General features: G+C 40.0%; 1 protein-coding gene across 1 annotated transcript in view; it reads left to right on the top strand.

Moving 5' to 3' along the window:
• The window catches only part of RAPGEF5 (Rap guanine nucleotide exchange factor 5), a 225,725-nt gene that overhangs the window by 162,343 nt on the left and 38,756 nt on the right, over positions 1–24,626 (top strand). Inside the window, exon 15 of the mRNA XM_044920237.1 lies at positions 22,321–22,399. Within this exon, the coding sequence (XP_044776172.1) occupies positions 22,321–22,399 (79 nt within the window). The remainder of the gene's footprint in view (positions 1–22,320; positions 22,400–24,626) is intronic.

The raw sequence follows: 24,626 nt of genomic DNA, 5'->3' as shown, positions 1-24,626 counted from the left end.
GAAACAGCATCTGCTTTGTGCGCCTACCCCCTTGGCCTCGTGCTGTTTTGTTTCAATCCAGTAAATGGACACATGTAGATCCAAGCAGCTGCCTGGGAAGTCGCTGTACAAAGAAAACGATGGGAAGGCAGATGTTCTTGTGTCTTTGGCAATTTTTACGAAATCTCACCTAAAGGCAGTTGGCAAGAGGCTAGCATTTTAATAGCCAGTGTTCATTGGGAAGAAATACAAGGGACGAGCATTCACCTGGCCTGTGGGAAGCACTGAGCTGAGGGGAGTAGCCTCCCTGCGGAAATGCCAACAATTAATGCAACTACTCAGCAACTGGAAGCTTAGCAGCAACTTCTGCCTTTTTCCAGGTGGTTTACAAACTGCTCAGAGCAAGTCTTGCTGTGCAGAATATCCTACTTATAGCTTTGCAGACTAGAAACCGTAACTCACTGAAGTCTTAGTGATCAGACTTCTTGTCCTTTCTGTCTAATCTGGGAGCAAAATACCCATTTAGCTTTGTCACCCTTGCACTTTGGGAAACAGTATCATTGCATGTACAAAACAACCTAACCATGCTTCCTTTATCACCAAAGGGTGAGTACTTACTTCTCTTCACCAGAATTCGTAATTTGTTCCAGCGTGGAACAATTATTGCAATGAATAGGCCTCTGGCTGTAGCCTGGATTCTGTAACTTGATCTCCTGACTAAAAGGCACTGTTTGCTGTTATCAGAGCACCTGTGTTTGTAGGTTGAATTCCTGCAGAGTAACACCTTAGGTTTTTCCCCTCGTTGGAAAGATTGTGAAATGACTGTGTAGGTGGGAGCAAGTTTCCTTGGGTCCCAGTAGTTTTTTGTCTGAAGCTAATTGATGTCTGATTCTAAAAAGCATTATGAAGGACGTGAAGAGAAACAAAGTTGTGTGAAATATGTAAATGGGTTAAAAAAAAGAAAAGGAAAATGACCCAATCCCGTATCCTACAGTAATGTTATACTTTGATCTCAAAAATCAAATAGATACTTTATGTTTGGGGTGGTGGAAACCAGTAGCTGTCATTTATACACAGGCTAAAAGAAAAACATTCTCATGGCATTTGCTGGGTTGTTTTTGTATGTCTATTGGTTAATATTTTGTGCATTTGAGCACTGTTCCCATGTTCTGCTTCATCAGATATAATCATCATGGAACCGGGAATAATTTTCCACGTACTGATTACCAGACTGCTCTACACAGGTGGTTTGGACTAGATTACAGGCAAATAATCTGCCGCAAAGAGGAGACCTTTCAATGTGGATAGATGTTTCAGGGGTTTGAATGCTTGCTTCTTCTTAACAGCACCACAGTTCTGGTCTGTAATGTCAGACTCTGTGTCTAGGTCATGTGAGTGGGTGTAAAAATTATTAACGCCAGTATTAGGCCTAACTTGATTTCTTTTTTCTTTCTAATTGTCAGTGGTTTTTTGAGAAAGATGGCCTAGGTGCCCATAACACGTTCCCACTGTCCACACTGGGAATGAGAAATCTCCCAGATTACTTTACTAAGTATGCCCGGAGTTGCCTGCTGCTGGAAACGGTGTTGTGCATGGTGTCTAGTGACTGTTACACCACGCCTGGGATCAGATGTGTCACTCTAGCCCCATGCTCAGCAAAGCAAAGAGGACCAGAGCTCAGTGGTTTGCCCTCGGTAAAGCAGGAAGAGGCCTCTGGGGGTCAGCCTCTCGTCGTTCCTACTCATTTCCTCAGAGTTTTCAGAGGACGCATGATACTTCAGATTTTTGTAGTGATACTTGAAAGAAAGCATGGTAGCAACTTTTCCTGTGATTAACAGAGAACTTTATGAAAATGAAAAGTCAAACTTAGAGATTGATGTGTATGCAATAGGGAGGCCTAAGTGAAGTCCCATGCGGTTCTTCAAAACATCACATTCCAGCACTTGGAGAAAATACAACAGAAAAGCCACCATGTGGCTTTTTGTTGCTACAATGAAAAGAAATATCATATATGTAAAAATAAAATAAATTCCATGGGCAACTTGAAGAAAAGAGGTGATTAGTTTGTTCTAGCTTGAATACTAAATGAATCACATATTTAAAGGAATTGAGGCCCCTTGTTACCAACAGAGGTGAATTCGCGTTCTTTATTTTGGTCAGGCTGGCAACCCTCATTATAAAAGGCCTATGTGAGCAAGAGCCTAATAGCATCGTATAAACATATGGAAGGCAGATGGAGGAAAATGAGAAGGGGCTGCAATAAAAGTATACAGCAGCGTTTTTATGTTCTCGAGCACCCCTTTTAGAGAGAGAGCCATCTGGGGCCGGCTGGAGCCATCTGGTGGTCGTCCACATGGCCCCGATGGCAGTGAGGAGGTAAGGGTACATGGGAGGACATAAGTGCTCCCATAGACCAGGATGAGCCTGTTCTGGATTGTTACATTCCTGTGCCCACCAGAGGCTGGGGGAAATAATGGTGCCAGAGATGTGAGTCACTTCCCATCTCTTTCCCACAAAAGTCACTTAGTTGTGAAAATGGAAGTACAAGGCCCGATAGAAGAGACCTTCTGTACTCACAGAGGAGCAGTTGAAGTGATTACTAATTGATATGGACGTGCAAGTGGAAAAAACGTTGACTTAATTGAATGCAATAGGAAGGAGAATGCCACAGAGCTATTGACATGATGTAATCCTGTTGCTACCTGAATCGAGAAAACAACAATTCACATGGTAGTCTATCACCTAGTCAAACTGGGTTTTAAAAGCAATAACATTAGAGATGCTTAAAAGCAGCCTACTAACGATTTTCCCAAGTGATTAGATTCACACAACAAATGCCCCGTGTGTTTCCATCATCCCCTGTATGCCTACCTTTCCTCCCTTGTAGGACCAGGCTCAAGGAGTCTTTCCAGAACAGCTGTAGAATGAATGCATGCATGCATGAATGAATGAATGAATGAGTGATTCTTCATTGTTTCAAATGAAAAAGCTGTTTGAGTCTGGCCACTGGATACCTATTTATGAACATGGAAAGTGATTGAAGCAGCTTTCAAAGATGACCTTTTCTGTCAAGGTTCAGATCCTGGCTTATACCTTTGGAATGGTAGAGAAAAATCAAGCAGCTCTTTCATCTTCCCAGTATAGGGGAGACATCGCTGAGCACTCCCAGCCCAGGAGAATTACAAAGCAGGCAAGGAGAAAGAAAAACAAGGAGTTGTGAATAGAGGAGCTAGAGGGAAGGAAGAGCAAGCTCCCCCCCAGCCAGCCCTGGTCTGCGGGGTCTGTAGGGGTTCATCCTCCTATTTAACTCTTCCCACTCCCTGGAAAGGATAGAGTATGTTTTGTTTAGGGCTGCTATTGTTGGGAGTAATGACTTCTGGTTCAAAGCAGGAGGAAAATTATGTATTGGATGGATTACATAGAGAAAAACCTTCTTATTGATTTTTCTCCCTGAATCTGCATTATGACAGGTCCACCTTAGGGAGAACACAAGAGGAAACACATTTGCTGGCCTCTTTTTTTTTTTTTCCCCCATTTTCTTATTCTTCATTCATCCTTTTGAAGCAAATGTGCTTAAGGTTATGTGTTTTTAAGAAAAACAAGAGAGCAGAGAATAGGATAGTAGGAACAGGTAAAGCCAACCAGCTCATGCTTATTAAGCTTGACCTGCTTTCTTCGAGGTGTGGCTGGGTTGGTAACTCAGGAGGCTGTCATTCAGCGTACCCTGTGGAGGGTACTCAGGGTGGAAGCGCCTCTTTGGTCACGTGTTACTGGTCGGCTTCCAGCAGCACTGCGTAGGGCGAGCAGATCATTGAGAAACTGAGTCGTTTTCCTTTGTAAGGAGGCAAAAACCTCCGTGAAAGTGCCTGTCTTAGATCATAGGGGTGTCTTGATCGATAGAGTCCAGAGGCTAATCTCCATTGCCAGCTTGCTGGTGGCCTTTTTAGAGCAGTGCTCTAACGGAACCTTGAGGAAAGGAGGACAGGCACCGATTTTTATGAACTTCTCTGTCTTCTTCCCGGCCAGCACCAAGCCTGTCCTAAGTGCTCGATGCGTGTTTCTTGTGAAGAAAAATTAAGAAGGCTTTTTTCCTGGTCATTGGAAAGATAGAAGGCAACTTAGATGATCTTCCTCCTTGATCTCCTTACCTCTTAGGATTTCTGGAAAGATGTTTGGCGTTTCTGTTCCAGGCTTCCTCTTGCAGGTGGCAAAGACCTCGATGACCGTGTAGCAGCATAGCTCGTGCAGGGCCAAACATCGTTGAGGCTAGACACAGAAAATTTTTAGATGGTGGTAAATCTCTCCATGATTTTGCACAATTAAGATGCACCTAAAGTCATCTTGTATTTATCTTTTGTTTTTATTTTTGTAATGTCACGTAACAAATAGACCAGTGGATCTTATGTATGGCTGCACATTAGGGGCACATGGGGCACTTTTTAAAAATTCCAATACCTGGGTCCCACCGCAGAGGTTCTGATTCAGTTGACCTGAGATGGGACCTAAGCTTTATGGACTTTAAGAGCTCCCCAACTGATGCTCATATGCAGCCAGATGTGAGAGCATGGAAACAGAACATTGACCTTGTCTCTTCCACCACTCCCAACTTTTTAAGATTTATTCCGAGTTTCTAATAGTTACAAATATATACCTGCCTCGGAGAGTTAGGGGCGTCATTTCCCCTTTTCTCCACCTCCCCTCCATCCCCCTCCTCCTCTCCAGGGCTTTATGTCCACTGGTCAGCCTCATGTCCACTGGTCCCTGCCTCTGCAGCCTGAGAAGTTCAAAATTTACAAGCTTGCACTGCTGGTCTACCCACTGAAATAATTTTGGAAAAAAGGAAACAATCAGAGGAGACAGAGGTACCGGACACACAGCTGTTGAATTTCTCAACTCTTGGAAAGAGGAGGTGATGATATATAGTGAACAAAACCCATTTGGATTTTTGCCAGGGTTCTGTCACACCATAGAAATCCATGGGTGGCCCTTGAATCTCACAGGCAAGATGCCTACTTCTGCAAGAAATCGTGCTTTAAGAAAGGAGAAAATGCACATAGCGGAGAAAGGGTACTAAAATGAGATTCTGAGGTCTTGGGTCCCAGATCTGGGCTCCATTAATAAAAAGCCTGAGACCTTAAGCAAGTCATACAAAAAAATCTTTGAGATGTCTTTCATCACTAAAACACCTTGATTCAAAGGGATCTACATCAGTCTCTTTCCAAATGTCACAGAACTGTGGAATTCTAGGTCTGGAGGAGAGACCCTAGAATTCATGTAGACAGTTTGCAGAAACCTGTGGTCATTTTATGTTGAAATCACCATCACTTAGCCTTTGCACAAGGACATAGGCGCTTCAGTCTACCTTTGTATTTCTTATATTACTGCTGCATTTCTTCAGACTCATAGGGCAGTTAGACTGTTGATGGAGGAGGAAGCCTGGAACCCACTGCTCAGTGGCCATACCTGGTGATGATTTATGTGTGTTTATGTGTAACCTTGTTCAGTGGGAAACTTCTTAAGCTCTCTGAGAAATTATGCTATAACATTTCCAAAGAATGGCTTTGATTTATCACCTACTAGTAAAATCCATTTGCAAAATTGTATTACCAAGCCATCTTGGGATATTCAGAAAGAGTCTGTTGCCAAGGAAAAGTGGCAGTTTTCCCCCAGTGGTGAAAGATACTACATCCTATCTCTTATCCTAGCCATCTCCCTGTAGTTTCTTTACTTTTAACTTTATACATTGCTTCTGTGATAAAATATAACTGTTCATTTTTAATTACTCAATTTCTGTATGCCCATGAATGAATACCTTAGAAAAACTCAATTCCTTCATTCCACAAATATCTTTAACACTCCCCTGTCTAGATGTGGAGATGTAGTTGTAAACAAAACAAACTCTTTACCTTCATGGGGCATATATTCCAGTAGAGGGATTCAGACAAAAAAAGAAGTAGGGAAATGGTAGATATTAGATGCTAATCCTTATAGGCACTATTTTATAACTATATCCACATGTCTTTAAAATTAAGCTAGAGGAGGGACGCCTGGGTGGCTCAGTCAGTTAAGCCTCTGCCTTCAGCTCAGGTCATGATCCCAGGGTCCCAGGGTCGAGTCCCACACTGGGCTCCCTGCTCAGGGGGGAGCCTGCTTCTCCTTCTGCCTGCTGCTCCCACTGCTTGTGCTCTCTCTCTCTCCCTCTCCAAATAAATAAATAAAATCTTTTTTAAAAATAAGCTAGAGGGTATTTTAATGTATTTAAAGTATTTTCAAGGCACACCTAGGTGGCTCAGTTGGTTAAGCATCTGACTCTTGATCTCAAGGTTGTGAATTCAAGCTCCACCTTGGGCTCCATGCTGGGCGTGGAGCCTACTTTAAAAAAAACAAAAAAGGTATTTTCAAGAATTAACATGAAACTATTGGTTGTAGCAACAAAGTTCAGAATCAAAGGAAATAGACTTAATTGAAGAAAAAGGGAAGGGAGGGAGGGAGGAAGGAAGGAAGGAAGGAAGGAAGGAAGGAAGGAAGGAAGGAAGGAAGGAAGGAAGGACCTGTGAAAATAACTTTTTCATAGACAAATAACTAGACTAGGTTGCCATTTGAGGTCTTTTTCAGCTTTCCGAAACTGCCACTTTTAAATAATAGGTTAATTTTGTTTGCAGACATGCTTTAGTAAAAAAGTCAACAGCGACTAAATTCATTAGCACCAACTCCAGATGCACAGCACTGCTGTTCGGTGAAGGCTTACTTTTCCAGATAAAGAAAAGGCTTGAAATAGCTATCCATGGTGACAGTGAAAATCCCCAAAGTGCTGTCGAGAGAGAGCTAGAAGTAGAAGTGTTCACGTGAGAATATAGTTACTGCTCTGCTGTTTAATCTTTGTACTGTGGATTTGGTTTGATTTGGTTTTTTGGCAATGCCCTTAGCTTCCCTCCCTATTACTATTACGGAGAATGTAATGTGTTAGCCGGCCGTAATTGAAGAATTGGGAGACTTTAAAAATTAACATTGACAAATGATGAGGTATTAGAATTGTGTAGAAGTTCTCTTCTCAGTTGCCTCATTTATGAAAGCAGAGGACTTGGGCCACATGTTGTTTGAGGACCCTTCCAGATTTGCAAGCCGGGATTGGAAGATTACTCAAGATACCCCTCCATTTATCCAAACTTCCTCTCCATCCAGTGGATTTTAGAACAGGATAATTGTCCCCAATCTAATGGACGTAGAGGCTAAGGTAGAAGTTATCTAAACTGCTTCAGAGATAGAATGATCATTTGAAACTGGAAATGAACTCAGGTGTATCCCTAGCTTTTCCCCAGAGATAATTTTTTATCTAGTGACTAGAGTCAGGGATAAAAGGCCTCATTGAAGTAAAAACCTACCGTTCAACTCCAGCTCTAAACCTCAAATCAGGTGCTTCGGTAGCCGCTTAAGAGTGCTCTAATCTCCAGCACAGAGGCCTGCTTCTTGGTTTCCAGCTGTGAGCTGGATGGCCACTGGGTGAGCTGCCTGCATCCCTGTTTCCCGGAGGTTACAAAAGAAGGGGTCTGGGGGAAGAAGTCCTAGTACCAGCTGATGGAGGTCAGACTGCTCACAGGAGATGGGGTTAAAAATCAGATTTTGACTGTGGATTTCATTTGAGGTGTTCATCATCTGGACTAATCTATTCGCATCACCTTTAAACATGTGATACTATGTATGATAACAAGGGAATTGATGCTTTTACGCTGCCAGTAGGTTGTGGGTTAATTAATACTCTTGTTGGTAATGAAGCAAGGTGAAATGAAGTGAGACCGAGCTGAAGCATAAGGTCATTAACATACACTGATTAATAATGGAAATGTGGAAGTTTTCATTACCACATAACCAATGGGCAAAGGAAGGTGTGTAATGGATGAGGGTGTAAGTAGGAGAACAGCATACTTTCCAGGCACACCATCCCTGTTTAGAATGAGAACAGATCGTTGGAATGCATTTCTTTTAATTGCATCATTTTCGTGTTGAATCCACAAGACCTCTTCTAATACTTGACGTTCAACTGTAAGTCCAGAGCACACCAGAAACAAACTAAAATATTATAGGGCTATAGAACATTAATTTCAAGAGGACCTGAAGATTTAAAAAAAAGGGAAAATAAGATGCATGAGGAGCAAGAATTGCCTGAGAAATGAAATCTTAAACCTCTTGACTGTAAGAATATTGAAAAACTTGGACATCTTGACAAGTTTCTAGACTTTGTTCTTTGAGTACTTTTAAGAAAAACATCAACAACTTTCTGATGGGGTGAGTGAAGGCCTTGTCCTAGAGCCTGGAGGTGAGATAGAGGGTCTTTGAGGGTTTCCTTCACACTGTATGCGAAATGAAATTGACATGTGACTGTTGTCTCTATAAAGTCAGTTCTGGTGCTGATGTCCTCAACCCATGAACCATGAGGGTTTTTCCGTGTAAACTGCAGACAATATGGAAGACATAGAAATGAATGGACTTTCTCCTTCATTCACCTCTGCACATTTTATTTGCTTTATTTCCCTTATTTACATTTTATTTGCTTTCCCTTCACCTCAGATGCCCAGTTTGACACAGGAAACAGGTATTTCTTTATAGTTCAGTGAATTTCTAATTTCCTAGAATGGCTGGAGAATAATTTATTACAAATAATAAAATACTCTGGTACATGGAAAGTTGCCATAAGTATGTACATGAATTATCAATTTTCAAAGAATCTGAATATATAAAAAGTACAATCTGTTTTTAAATATAAACTATAGAGGCCCTATCTGATAAGACACAAAGTTCATGTAGAATCATGAGGCCCTGAGAGTCTTCAGCTTTATTATTGTGGGAATAGAATACTGGCTTAAATCTTTCTAGTCTCTTTGGCATAGGATGGAGGTTGCTTACAAAACACAGATCCTCGGTGCAACTTGAATCTTCTCTCATAAAATAAATTTGAGAAAGGTAACAGCTTTGTTCAGTTTTCATATTGTCTCCCTAATGTGTACCTGTTAAGAATCTCTATAGTACACCTTCTCAGTTTGGTACTAACTGATTTTTTTGTTCTTGTAAATTGTTTCTTTTTTGTTGTTGTTCTTTTAAAAGGAAAATGGGGGCACCTGGGTAGCTCAATCAGTTAAGCATCTGCCTTAAGCTCAGGTCAAGATCTCGGGGTCCTGGGATTGAGTCTCATGTAGGGCTCCCTGCTCAGCAGGGAGTCTTCTCCCTCTCCCTCTGCACTCTACCTTCCTCCCTCCCTCTATCTCAAATAAATAAAATCTTTAACAAATAAAAGGAAAATGGATTTCGGTTCCTTTAAAAAGAAATGCTGTTCTCAAATCTCTGAGTTTCTAAAATTACCATATTTCCTAGTGAGTTTTGGGTCTTTGGGCATGTTTAATGTTGTACTTTAGTGCAAACATGATTTTGTCGTGTCCAGCTGTATTTCCAGAAACTTGTTTAAATGTGTGATATCAGTCAGGCTTTTTTGGAGGAGCAAATTGGAAGGAGCAACAGATTCTGAAATTCATGAAGACAAGATACTGTGTCAATAGAGTTGACAATCTAGTAATTTTAGCAAGACCACAGTTTCACTGGAACATCAGCTGCTAAAGTTACTGGAGACAATGCTGAAGGATGAAAAAACTCTTCTCTTTCTCTTCTTTCTTTCTCTCAGAGATCTTGTGTGTCATCTCCCCAGACAGTTGGAAGATTTAAAGTGAGATCATCAGATGTCCTTGTCTGTATTTTAAAATGCTGTACCACCTTCCTCAAGCAAAACTAGCATCCTATCAGAAAAAAAAAAAAAAAAAAATTAAGTCATTTTTCTGTGTGAGAGTGTGTACTTCAGGTAGTCTCCTAAGTGTGAGGAAGAAATGTTAGTGCATGGCAATTTGTTGATTATAATCACTGCATGTTAATCTCTCAGCAGCATGTTTCAATCAAAGTCTTGCTTCATTGAAAGGGTACAGTGCCACAGAATTGCTGTAATTGACAAGCACATGTCTGAAAGGAACAGTCTTTGAGCAGGAGAATTTTTGCCTTTAACATACCTATAATTGAGCTTTCTCTCATTTCTCTTTGCAGTCTTTCTCATTATAACCCTCCCCTCCCATTTCCCATTATCCTCATTTTCTGCCCTTGGGGCTTTCTTGCTCTACAATTGAAACCATTCTTTTCATTCTGTTTGCAGCTTTTTGCCTTATACGTAAGGCTGCTGCTTGGCTGGCAGGCCTTCCCCATATCTTTCAATAAATATGAAATTAGACGGAATTGTTAAATATGAGTGAACAGAAACTGTGGAAAACTAAAATATCTTGTAATCCCCAAAATATCTTATTGTAATCTGAATAGCGCTGGGAAATTATTTTTAGAGCAATTCTGTATCCTCTTCTGCTTCAGACTTCCTGTTCTTGTCTGTTTTCTGCATACAAGATACTTTGTGAATCTTTTAAATCCTTTAATCCTGTAAATGAGCATCACTTAGTGTGAAGATGAAAAGTACAAGTTAGAATTGCCTTTTGCATACCTGGCTGGGTATTTCTACTTAAATTCTCAGCCTTAAGTGAGCATAGTTTTTGGTGAATGAGTGGTATATATCAGGACTCCAGATAGATAGTTCTAATATTAAAGCATCTGGTATACTACTTCAATAATTACATCCCTTCAATGTGCCTTAAATATACTTGTTATGAAGAGAGATTTGTATAGTACTTGAAGCAAGTTAGGTTTTTTCCCCTAAATTTTCTTCCTTGCTTGATATCACAAATCTTGTTTTTGTGTAGCAGGCTTAAAGATACCATAAATAGTGTCATGTGTTTTGTTAAGAAAAAAGAACGCAGTGAAGATATTTTCAATTTTGGACCTTATTCCCTAGAGTTGGACATATAAAATGTAAACTCTTGTTGTCTTGTTTCAGTTTGATCTGAATTTAAAGGCATTGCAAGCCATTTTTATTTACCACTGTGCTGACTTTTGTAAAAATATTTTAGTTAGCTCAAGTTCTGCCAGTGCTGATTGGCATAATGCAAGCACACGTCTCAGAATTATTATGACAATTTACTCTATTTTACAGTCTCCTAGGGAGGGTGTTTGTTCTTTGGGAAAAAAACATGCAAGGCAGATGTGTCTTCATCAGCATATTCTGGAAATCCACAGTAGTGAGATCAGGATAAATTCACAATACTTATCTCTTGGTAAATGTACTTTGCCTGCTTTTGATAATAGAGAAGCTTGAGAAGCAGACCACATTACTCCTTGTGTGTTTGAGCTCCTAAGAATTTTCTGTGTGTATATATTATTTGTTACTAGGCATGGCTGCGCGTAACAGAAAAACAGATGGTAACTTAAACAAGGTATATACTTCTCTCTCATGTGAAAATAAAAATAGAGAAATGCAGTGTAGAGCTGGTCAGGCCACTCTGGAATCAGCCAGGACTGAGATTCCTTCCAGCTCTTTGCTCCAGTGTCCCTGGAGTCTGACCTCCATCTCATAAATCAAGATGGATACTAGCTGGCATCACAGTCCAGGTAGCAGGATGGAGCAAGTCAAGAACACACCTGTACATCACACACGGCTTCTGCTTTTATCCCATGGACCAAAACTTAGTCATAACCACATCTAGCTGCAAGTGAAGCTGGGAAATATACTGTTTGGTTTTAATATATGTGGAGAGCAGGGGTGCCTGGGTGGCTCAGTAGGTTAAGCATCTGCCTCCGGCTCAGGTCATGATCCCAGGGTCCTGGGATTGAGCCTCATGTCTGAGGCTCCCTGCTCAGCGGAGAGTCGGCTTCTGCCTTCCCCTTTTCTTGTGCTCTCGATCACTGTCTCTCTCCCCCTCTCAAATAAATAGATAAAATCTTTAAAAAATATATTTTTCACAAAACATATGAAACATATGCTAAAAAATATTTCCTATATTATGACTTCAACTAAGCTTAACAATAGCACACATTCAATTTGTTCTCATAAAAATAACTTATAGTATATAATTATATTATATTCTTCATGATATTTCAGAACTCTTATGTACTTGTTACATACCTACTGTGTGGGTCAAATCACCATAAATCATGTGATTTCAATGCTAGGAGAAAGGCCTAAGGATGTTCTTCGGTGTGTAAGTAGTACATTTATTTTGAAACAAAACAAAACTGACTTATTAGAATCATTTGAGACAAAGGAGTTTGTATGAATGCCTTTAGCCAAAAGGACAAAAATACCTTAACCAGTGACAGGTAATACATTTTTAATGGCTTGATTACTGAGATGTCGGAGTAATAGGTATATGTGATCACTGAGGTGAGGAACAGACAAGACTTTGATGTGGAAGTCAGTTTTTTTTTTTTCTTTTAGGAAAGAGAGGACAAAATAAAATGTGACTAACAATTCTCAGTATCTGTGATGTTTAATATGGAGAAGTTTAGAAGGAAAGGAACAGTTTTATGGTTTGACCATTTTAAAATATTGTTTCAGTTTCTACCTTTACACTTCAACTTTAAAAAATATAAATATGTGTAAATGGTCATTAAAAGATCTTAAAAGAGGGGTGCCTGGGTGGCTTTGTCAGTTAAGCACCGGACTCTTGATTCTAACTCAGGTCATTATCTCAAGGTTGTGGGAAGGAGCCCATCTCTGGCCTGCTTAAGATTCTCTCTTGCCCTCCGCCCCTCCCCCTGCCCCTCCCCATCCCTCTCCCTGCCACGCCCCCCCCCCCCCCCAGAGACATAAAAGGCTTGTACTTGTACATGTGCTTTCTCTCTCTCTCTCAGTAAAATAAAATAGATCTTAAAAGCATTAGGAGTGGGGCGCCTGGGTGGCTCAGTTGGTTAAGCGACTGCCTTCGGCTCAGGTCATGATCCTGGAGTCCCTGGATCGAGTCCCGCATCGGGCTCCCTGCTCGGCGGGGAGCCTGCTTCTCCTTCTTACCCTCCCCCTCTCATGTGCTCTCTCTCATTCTCTCTCTCTCAAATAAATAAATAAAATCTTTAAAAAAAAAAAAAAGCATTAGGAGTTTGTGGACTAACTTAATCCTTCCATGTGATTGTCAGTTCTACGTTTAGAAAAGGAAATTGGCTGATCCCTTATAGATATTTGCTATTTACCAAGTGTTTGCTAGAAAATAAAAATGAAATTTGAGTAGGAATAAAGGAACTCCAGCATGCTGGTGTATAGATGGAAAATGACTTTATAGGGGCATTTTTGGCAATTCAAAAATAAAAAGACTAAGTTCCTGTATCTGTGGCACTTCTCTCCATCCAAAACCAGGACTCTGTGGCTTTCCTGCACATCCATTACCTCCACGTCTGGTATGGACCATTTGGATTCACAGCCTTAGAAGAGTAGAGTGCAGTGAAATCCGGAGTTGGGCATCAGCCCACCTTGGGACCTAGCCCCCTTCTGATATTAACTTGCAACAACTCTGTAGTTTTTCACCCTACTTAGCTCAGGCTTGATGTCATCATCCCACTTAGAGAGTATCCCTCCTAGAAAGAATATGAGGAGCACAGATCATGTGGGCAAAGCTCCTGGTACAGCACACAGTACGTGGTCAATAGAGGGTGGCTGTTTTGAAGATGTTCGAAGAGAACACCTACTATCTTCCCTTCTCTACTTTTCCTCGTTGCCCATCAAAGCTGCCGTTGGCTTCCTGGTGCACACTAAGGAATAGGTGTGGTTCAAAGCAAATTTGGGGCTCTCTAGGGCTAAAATGTGTGCTGGGTAGGGGATGAGGGTGGTAGTGGGGGTAGAGGTTTGTTCAGACATGCCCATGAATGGAATATTTATCAGCTTGGGGCTGTAGGCCCCTATGTGGTCCTTTTATGATCTCACTGATTAAATTCCAAACCCTGTGAAAGTTGAGGCCTTAAAACTTGGCCTTCTCCATGGCAGTGAGCACAGTGCTCAACCCCAAGCAATAGGTGTTCAGTCAGTGGTCGTGACCAAACCTTTCTTTGTGACCCTGAAGTACTAGTCTCCCTTTCATCGGTGTGAGAAAGAAACCAGCTGTGTGTTACTGAAAAGAACTCCAATGACTGTTCTGGAACCCAGAGCACAAAGGCGTCCCAGCTGTCAGTCACTGGATGAAATATTTGTCCTAGAAATATTTTTAAACATGGGCTGTACAGTAAAGTAAGTTTTCTAATATTGGACATTTTCAGTTTGTGTAAGGTTTGTGCCAGGTTGTTTAGAAAGAGGCTTAGTTATGTTTAATTGTGTTTATTTTTTAAAGATTTCCTTTTTTTTACAAGATTTTATTCACTTATTTGTCAGGGAGGGGGGAGGGAGGGGGGAGAGAGAGAGAGAGAGAGAGAGGGAACACAAGCAGGGGGAACAGCAGGCAGAGGGAGAAGCAGGCTCCCCGCCAAGCAAGGAGCCCCATGCAATGCGGGGCTCGATCCCAGGACCCCGGGATCATGACCTGAGCCGAAGGCAGATGCTTAACCCACTGAGCCACCCAGGCGCCCCTAAAAGATTTCATTTTTAAGTAAGCTCCATGCCCAACGTGGGGCTCAAACTCACAACCCCTAGATCAAGAGTCACACACTCCACCAACTGAGCCGACCAGGCACCCTAGTTGTGTTTAATTTAAACCAGTAAATTGGTAGAGGATCTTTTTATCTTTAATATGTCTAGTTATCTTTCTTAGCTTTAAATTAAGGCAATTGACTATTGCCTCAACTTGGAGGAAAATAACTTCTCTCTCATAGCTCTAGAATTTCTGTTAAGGAGAAACAAAAAATAAAATTTTACTCATCTGAATTCAGGGATAATGATTCAGTGACCAGGGTGGAAAAATTAACATTCAGAATGGTGATATAGTTCAAGTTTTGGAAGAAAGCTGATAATAGAGATTCTTCTTGGTGCCTGGGAGGTAAAAATATCATACCTTGTCTTAAGTTGATTCCACTATTAGGAGTTATTGCTTCAAATAACCATGCCCCAGACTTCTAATTTAAGATTTAATGTTTAAATTAATTTTTTCTTCATTTCATGAAATTTTGGAATGTTTAATTAACAAGCACTTAGGAACACAGTTTGTATCTTTAAGAATGCATTCTGTGATGTTAATCATACCAGATGGGGCAACTCCGAGAGTCGATTGTGTTAGACTGAGTGACTCTTGCAACTGGTTATTAATTTTTGTTAGTAGATGGTGGCAGATTGGTATTGAAGACTCCATACCCATGACACTTCCCACGTTCTAATCTATACTGTTAGATAAAATGATACTTGGATTGATTAGGAAGAAATGTTTCCTCCCAGCTTATTTGTGAGAGCTGCAGTTACTAATCAGCAAGCTATAACACCTGCAAGAAGAGTCGGCTTTGGGGAAAAACTGTGATGGATGGTGTGAGGGCGATTATCAGAATATCCTTAGTTCCTTTTAGTCTAACTTGGGTATGCCCCTAACATTTTCCAAGGAGCATCTCTCCAAAGCCGTCAGACAGGGACCATCCACGCACCAAATCCTGTGGCCTTTGGATGCGGATGAAGGCTGATGAACCTCCCTCCAGCAACTTTTGACACTCAGAATCTGCTCTCCTTTCCATCACCCTTTCTTATTGGCTTCTATTACATTTGTGTCTCCCTGTTCTCCTGTTTCTCTCTCTCTTCTCTTCCCCCTTCCTGAACTCATCTTTCTCTTAGCATTGCCCAAATGTGAACATACACCCCAGCTCAACCCTCAGTTGCTTACAACTTCCTAGGATTGTATCTGAGAGTTTTTGTTGTCCCAGCCACCCTCTTTATACCTTCTTTGTATGGTAGCTCCAGTAGTCATCCAGACCTCTTTTGGCAAGCTCTGGTCTTTGATATTTCTGCCCAGAAATATGGGTACTCAAGCTCAATGTATTTAAAAAGTAAACTCACCTTCCCTCTCCTTATTTTTCCTTTATCCAGTCTGACTGTCCTGATGCAGCAAGTGTAATCTGTATCTCTTGTCATTTCTCCCCTTGAAAATTTCCATTCACTTCCCTTTTCCTATAAAACAAGCCCCAGGCTTCTTGCTCTAGGGCTCAAAGACCCTCCAGGAATTGGCTCCAACCTACTTTCTAGCTTTACTTTGCAGTTATATATGTGATCCCTTCCATTACTGTTTCCAAACTATACCATAGACCAAGACTTATAAAACTCACCTGTCCACAGACCACTACTAAGAACAAGTGAAGCCAATGAGGGCAGAACCGTGATAAACTGCAGAGTGTGCCCAGCATGAAAAGGGCAGCTCAGCACTACACCATGGTGCCTTATGAGATGTGGGCCTGGTGTTGCCAGATCTTCTGATTTTTATGTTTCGTTTTGTTTAAAGATTAATTTATCTATTTTAGAGAGAGTATGGCAGAGGGAAACAATCTCAAGCGGACTCCCCACTGAGCGTGAGCCCGACCCTGAGATCATGACCTGAACCAAAATCAGTAGTCATATGCTTAACCGACTGAGCCAGCCGGCTGCCCCTAAATCTTCTGATTTTTAAACATCTTTAAGGGCTAGACAAGGCCCAGAGGCCACAGGTTTGTGACTCAACCACAGACACACACGCAGTCACTCCTTTGCCCACATTTATTTCACCTGTTTGTCCACTGATTCTTCCTAGAAGTGCAGGGGTGATCTCACATGACGTGTTGGAGTTTCCTTTCCTGGCATGTTGGAGTTTCCTTCATCCCTTAGAACATTTATGATTGGCTGCCCAGTTGAAGTGTTGCCTTATTTAGTTCATTTCACGGGGACAAACGTCTTGGCTCCCTGACTAATTACGAGCTTGAAGCCATGGATCACTCTGTGCTTTCTTGTCTCTCACCCCCAAATCCCTTAGCAAATGCCTTCTGCATAGTCTGTTCTCAGTACTCGGTTTTCCTTGGTTGATTGGTAGCACTTGGAGAATTGGGACAGGCTCTAAATATTATTTTATGAAAGAACAGGTGGTACTTATTGAGTGCCGAACGTATACCAGGTTCTCTGCCAGGTGCTTGAGAATACACTATGCTATTTCATCCTGACTGCAATTCTGCTAGGTGTGGATATGATACCCACTTTAGAGCTGACTTAACTAAGGCCCACAGAGGTTCAGGACCGTGCCTAAGGCTATCCAGGTAGAAATTCAGCTCTCTCATTCCCTTAGTACTTTCCCCACTGTTTTCTAAGCTTCCCAGCAGGTTTAACAGACACACACGCATGAGCCACAAATGGGTTGTAATTATAAGTGTGCCTAGACGCTGAGAGCAGCTGAGGGCTGGGACAGCAGGAGCTCAGGGGGCCTGTCACCTCTCTCCCTGCCCAAGGGTGACTTGCAAACATGACCCTTGGTGTGGAGAACATGGGCAAGCCCTGGGTTTATTAGTCCATGCTCCGTCTAGTGACGTTTTTAAAAGGCAGCCTGTGGAATGTAATATAGTTCAGAACATAATTCCTGTTGTATTCAAATCATTTTTTCCTAAGGAATGATGGGATTCCAAAACCAAACTTTTCAAGTTACAATAAAAGCAGATTGCACTATTTGAAGAGTGCCACCCAAGCTCTGTGTGTAGTAAGCTCTGTCATGAAAGAGATGACTTTTAAAATTCAACGTAGAAACAGCATTCAATGAATAAGCATTTCTTATGTAACCAATAAGGAAAAATAAAATGAGATCTCAAGATTTGGTCATTTTAGAATGACTAAGCAATACTCTGGTGAATTGTAAAAATGTGCCGGAATTGAGTGAATTTAAAAGCTGTGGTAAACGGTTGCACTTGAGGTCATGAATATTGCTTTCAGAAATGTAAAATAAACTGAGAAAAAAAGCATAGCTCTTGACGGCATAGCACTTTAACCTGTGATTCAGACATGAACGTTAATTTTTTTTTATTTTGTGCTTCATCAAATTACATGGTACATTTTGGCACTGCTTCTCAAAAAATAATGCAAGTTGTAATATTCCAGGACCAGAAACAAGAACTTTCAAGTATGGAGTTTTTCTTGGCTTCTCGAAATAAAGTTTAAGTAGAACTTACTTTAGAGGGCGCCTGGGCGGCTCAGTGGGTTAAGCGACTGCCTTCGGCTCAGGTCATGATCCTGGAGTCCCTGGATTGAGTCCTGCATCGGGCTCCCTACTCAGCAGGGAGTCTGCTTCTCCTTCTGACCCTCCCCCCTCTCATGTGCTTGCTCTCTCTCATTCTCTCTCTCTCAAATAAATAAATAAAATCTTTAAAAAAAAAAAAAAAGAACGAACTTTAGAGTGCCTTAAATTCCATTGCATCTGAAGTAGAAATATAGGTGAAACAAAACTGCTAACAGTACTTAAGGGAATATGGGTCACTATAGAAATGCTGAATATTCACATTACCATACTTAGTTTAAATAGCGACTATAGGCAGTTGTCTGTTAAAATTCTTATCATTTGCTTTCTTGGCAATTCACTTACACCAAAAAAAAAAAAAAAAAGCATTAAGCTTAGACCTTTTTGAAACATTTAGATCTGTTCCTCTGATTTGATTACATTTACATAACAGAACCCTATAAAAAAGATCTGTACCAAACCAATTACTAGTCCACCTGACACAACTCTAGGATGCTCTAGAAACACTTGTGTTTTACAGAAATAAATGGAAGTTTTTAGTGCTTGATACACTTAGAATGAGAAAATATTTTAATATCTGCGTAAAAGAAAAATACATTCAAGTAAAATCAAATGAAAATGGACAATTCTTTTCTTATACCTTAAAATTAAAACAGTAACAGATGAGAGAGAAAAGTCCTGTATTAACATCATTACAGTAAATAGTAGACGTGGATTTTAGAGTCATTTCTATCAAAGCTTTAGATTTTGACTACACCTTGATGTATTTTAAGTGAACATAGTGCTTAAAACTGTAATATATTTGCTTTCCAGTTTTGATTTTATCAGCATGTTCTTTTATACTGCAAGAGTACTTCCTATATTTAAAAAGCCACAACATAAATATTCTTTGATTTGGGGGAGTGGGGGGTATTCCCAAAAGGATGGCTGAATATTTTTGTCCGTGATGAGCCAGGAATTTGTGATTAGATTTAGTGATTGATTTAATGAATAGAATTTCAAAGGAAAGGTTTTCTGTCTATTAATACCTAGGTATTCACAGAGTTAGAAAGCATAATGAATATATCTTTTTATTCAGAATGTTAGTGTATATGGCAACTATGAATCTGTTTAAACAAAGATACTTTTATACACAAAGGTGCTTTTCTGCCTAGAGTCTTAAATTACTGTTAATTAAGCACTATATAATATAATAGATAATTATAGCATTTTAATGTGGATGCTAGAGGATGTGCTAGTCTTTCTAAATGGCTATTGTTGGCTAATAGTCTTCAGGGGATCATTTATATAGCCATTGTGGTTCTAAAAATATCTCTGAATACCAAGGGACAGCCTTTTTTAATACATGGCTATTATAAAATGCATTTTTATTTCAAGTGTGTCATTTTGATTATATCATTCAATTACTTTCATACGCAGCAAAAAATACCAGTGCTGGAAAAGAGTAAGGGAAAGCTCTTTATATAGAGAAAAATTTCATAACAATATGGTAGTTAAGTAGGGAAAGATTTGAATCAAGGGTATTGGGAATCTGTTCTGTTGATGAGGATTTTTAGCGGTTCAGTAGGATTTTAACTGGAGATGTTTTTATGTAGCCTTGTTGTTTTTATTTTAATTAATATTTCTATGGCAAAGAGATAATTAGGTAAATGCTGTTGAATATTAAATATGGTAGTTGCTTAGGGGAAAGCATTTCTGGGTCAAAGCCCTTAACAAAATATTGTCATATGTGAGCTCATTAATTGAATTGAATGCCAACTGGTTTTGCCACCATATAAACCAGACTCTTAAAGTCACTCAGCTCATTATCCAAGGCTGTTCCAGAATGGAATGACTGGTTATGTCAAAGTTTAATGGCATTCTTTTTCATCTCAGTTGCTAATGGAGTAAATTTTGATTAGAGAATAGTTCCAACCTCCTTAAATCAGCTAAGTGTTAAATCAGCTAAGTGTAAGAACATTCCAAACAGGCTGAACCTATGTCCCATCAAGCATTTTGAGTGCTGAATGCATGAGGTTCTCAGGGCTCTCGCCCAGTGGCTTCTGTATATCTCTAGCTCTGATCTCTAAGAGCCCACAGAGACCCCTAAAATAGATTCTAGGCTACTCTGTGGTTCTTGCTGCCTGTACTAACACTGGATGCAAAAAAGACTCAATTTCTAATGAGAGCAGAGAACTTGAGGATGTTCATCAACTGTACAGAGCAGTGTTAGAATCGGTGAACATCCCTGTTCAGTAGTGTCCCAGAGTGATAGTTTTTAAGTTGTATTTCAAAATATCCTGGGGGTTCAGACATTATGCCACTGTTTGATTTTTCTTGAAACTATTTTAAAAACTGTGATGAAGGACACACAAAGCTTCAAAATGTGTATTTCAAGGTTTTCATTAGGATAACCAAGTGATGAACTTCTGCTGCTACGTTTAACTAGTTTTGAGGGCAGATCTTAGAATACAGGTTCTCCTGCCTTTTCGGGCAGATGAATATTTGAAACTGCATGGAATCTTTCCTGTGAATTTGGAAATTATGTTGGAGGTCACAGCTTGCCAGTAACTTTTGTAAACCGGGCCTCTAGGAGAGGGCTCCCAGGCCTTCTGGGAGTGCGGGCTGTGTGTGTGCTCTCACAATAAATTGTCCAACTGGCCAGACTCCCATAGTTATCTTCAGCATAGAGCTGTAGAACTCTATGCCAGGCTCTTCTTTCCCTTTACACACTTACAATGGATAGGTCTTAGTTTATGCCTAGCAAGGCCCAGACACATCTGTTTGAGAACTTACTTTTACAACTAACAGTAAGTTGGAGCAGTAACTGTTAATATATTGTGGTGTGATTAAATTTTAAGTGTCGGCTTATTTTACAAATAGGTGCCATTTGTCAAACTTATTTTTTTAATAAGGAATACTGTTACTTAGCATAAATAGATATCTTTGAATAAAAAAACTTTCTTAATACTCTTCATTAGCATCTCTGGTTCATTTCACTTAAGGGCATTTTGCAATTAGAAAGCAAGTTTTGTTTTTTTTTAACATGACCATTTGCAACCACTTATTGGTGTAAATTGGGATTATCTTTATGTTCTGCAATCAAACAAAACAGAATTAACTGGGGACAGCTGATAAGGAATGGAGATGTCATTCACTACCTCTTTATATCAGAGTTTTGTGTTCGTAAACGTAGCCTTATTTTGCATTGATCGGTTTTTATAGTAAACGTTATTGGTTATTTCTATAAATTCTGGAATTTTTCCAGTCTTCAACATAGACATGCAGAGCTCTATACAGGGCAATTCTTTCTACTTACACATTTAGTATAGCTCTTGGAGAACATAAATGCTATTGCGTGTACAAGCTCATTATTCTTACAAGTGATTAATTACTATTTCAAATTACTGGAAATTTGATGTCTGGATGTAAAAGACATGAAAATGATATAATAGTAAAGTGAATTTTAAGTTCAGGAGGTTGGATAAAGACTATTATGGCAAGAGCTCTACTTCGCATTCTGCATGTAATTTTTTCTATCAGTTTGGAAATTGTATTGCAGGGTCAGAGTTTATCTGTTTAGCTGTTCCATATTACATGTAAGCTGGACTTTTCCAAAAACACACAAGGCCAAGAAGCAATAAAAATCAAAGCTGTTTTTGTCAGTTGAGGAGGTAGGGAAGGGATTGAGAAGGAGTATATTGTGATATGTTATACCTGCTCCCGTATTAAACGGGACTTAGCTCTGTCTCTCTCCACAGCAGTAACATCACCCACCACTTTCGCAACTTCTTACAGATGCATTTGAGAGAGAAACATGAATGGCCTCAGAACCTGTAATGTGTCCTCTAAGTTTTATTATCCATTGTTCTTGCCCTAGACTTAGGTAAATGGCTATAGAAAGCCTTGATTTATTAGAACATGCAGGCTTCATTCCCTGTAGAACTGGAGCATATACCCCAGAAATACTGTAAAATTTATCTTTAAAAGGACATTATTTATGCACTGGTTTTCCATAACATCTTTACCCACAAAAATAAATGATGTTTTAGGGAGTGAAATAGATGACAAAAGTTGTATGTTTAGAGAGCCTTGCAACAAAAAAATAATCCCATTGCTTGAGGTATTCTGTGTAAGGAGCTCAAAAAATCTTAACTTCAACAAATAATGTATTTTGTGGCTAAAATTCTCCTATCCTAACCCCTCCCACACCCACCACCATTTATCGTATTTCTGTTTGAGAGCCTGAATAAGCAGTTGCCCTTCTTGTCACTGGTGTGCTTACCTTGTGTTTGTTTTTCTTTCTTCGCAGAGACGCTCCTTGATGATTTCCTTCTCACGTACACGGTCTTCATGACGACTGATGACCTGTGCCAGGCGCTGCTGAGGCAATATCCTTCATTAACTTCAGGATGCTGCGTCGGCTTCCTCTCAGACAGGCGTCTCGCATTAGGAATTAACTGCCTTTCTTAATTTACTCAGCCCCTCGGTAGAGTGTGGATATGTTAAATATTAATGTAATGATATCCAAGGTAAAAGATGAAATGAGACAGAATAGACAGGGGGACCTGGAAGGCAGGTCTGCTGTTTTCACCTTCTGGGTTGTGGGTAAATTGTACCGTTTGTATTAGGTTTTCTTCAAACGTAGGTCTCAAGACTTGAGAAATCTGGAGGTAAGTTTGGTCCACTGGGTAAAGCCCAGAGTCAAGAGGTTGAGTTGGACGGGCAATAAGTGAACTTGTAAGACAATCGGGCGGTTAGTGCCAGGGGACTTGGGCAGGAAAACATACGTACATAAAACCATGTTTCTCTGCAAATGTCCCGAGGCCAGATGAGCCGTCCCCCACGTGGGAGGTCAAAACTACCCCCTAAGCAACTGTCAGCTTTCAGAAGCTTTGTGAAGACATGCTCGGTTAGAATGACAGATGTGATGAGAAGGTGAATGACCAATTAAGGAAGCTTTGTGATTTGATACATGAACTAGAAGTGATGTAACAGATGAATGGCCAAAAAGCCAAGCCAAATAAACTTACTCAGAGTCTCCGTTCGGGCACACTTCTTGACTCACAGTGTGCAAGGAAGGTGCTTGAGAAGCATTTAAGAAGCCTGTTAACTGTCAGGTATTTATCAAACCAAACTGAAGAGTCTGCTAGAGCCAGGTGAACATTTTTAGGAAGATGGAATTTTTTTTTTTTTGGCATATACCTGAGTTTTATTGAGCCCTAACAGTAATGGCCTTGGTAGTATTCTTTTCCTGTTAAATAATTGTTACATTTCCCCCCTACTTGATAGCCTTTTCCTGCTTAAAAGAATACCTTAAAACTCCATAAAGGGTGTAACTGAAATAAAATTTCTCTTAATAAACATATAAACTAGAAATCGTGATTACTTGTTAGTGCTTTGCTATGTGCACATGGCCACGCAAAGCTACAGATCTTGGGAAGCTTTTTCAAACGAGTTCATAAAACTGATCTTGAAACATTATTCATTTTGGATTTGGAGAATTTCAAAACCAGACTTCTTCCACAGCTTACAAGTGGGTGTTACTAAGAAATTCTGCAATAATTACAAAGTTTTCAAGTTCTCCTTCTTTAACAGCATTTTAGAAAAATAACTCTGAGCTAATTTCTTCTACATTAATGCTAACGGCTTTTCCAAAAGTATTTACCATCTATTAAACCATACAGTTTGCTTCATAGCAAATAGATGCCTTCAAACCATTGTTTTTAAATAGGATCCAAATAGGCGCACCTGGGTGGCTCAGTCAGTTAAGCATTTAACTCTTGATTTTGGCTCAGGTCATGATCTTAGGATCCTGAGACAAGCCCCGTGTCGGGCTCCACGCTAGGTGTGGAATCTTCTTAAGATTCTCTCTCTCCTTCTGCCCCTCCCCACATCCCTCTCTCTCTCTCTCTAAGTAAAAATAAATAAATAGGATTCTAGTATTATTTGTGGTTATTATTGAGTAATTTAATGCCTTGTAGAATTTCCCTGAAGAATCTCTAAAACTTCACTTGGATATGACCATGTTTTGAGTCTTTGACTAAGGCTATAAAATTTTATATTTTGTCTGTTAAGAGAAAAACTAGGAAAAAATGGGTGCTTTAACTGATTCTTTGTGTGTTTGCCTGAGTTTATTTCTCATGTAGAAATAAAAATAATCAAATGGCCTGAATGTATTTTTGCAGGTTGGGGAGACAGTGATTAAAGTATGTTTTAAAATATTTACAAAGGCCGACATAGATATACCTATTTTGCAGTTGTATATCAGCATTAAAGAGTGAAGAATCCTGTCCAGCAACCCCAAAGCCTACCTGTCTTTGGTATCATAGCATGTCCTTTTCCTACGTAACTTTCCAGTATGCTCAAGATAGTCAGAAATAATAATTTAGGGAACAAAAACACTAGGTTGGTTTGGAGAATGCCAAGCTTCTGTCTCATTCCCAAGGCTTTAAGCACATTGCTTTTGAGGTTGTTATTTTTATGTAATTTGAACTGCACAGTTAGCCGCTGTTAACTTTCAACATATATCATTTCGGGTGATGACATTTTTCTTATAAATAAGCATAGTTAATGGAAATGGATGATCCCAACATATTTTCTTACTTGCTTTCCTAC

This window comes from Neomonachus schauinslandi, chromosome 12 (assembly GCF_002201575.2).
Source record: "Neomonachus schauinslandi chromosome 12, ASM220157v2, whole genome shotgun sequence".
Taxonomy (NCBI): domain Eukaryota; kingdom Metazoa; phylum Chordata; class Mammalia; order Carnivora; family Phocidae; genus Neomonachus; species Neomonachus schauinslandi.
This window is presented reverse-complemented; position numbering and strand designations above follow the sequence as displayed.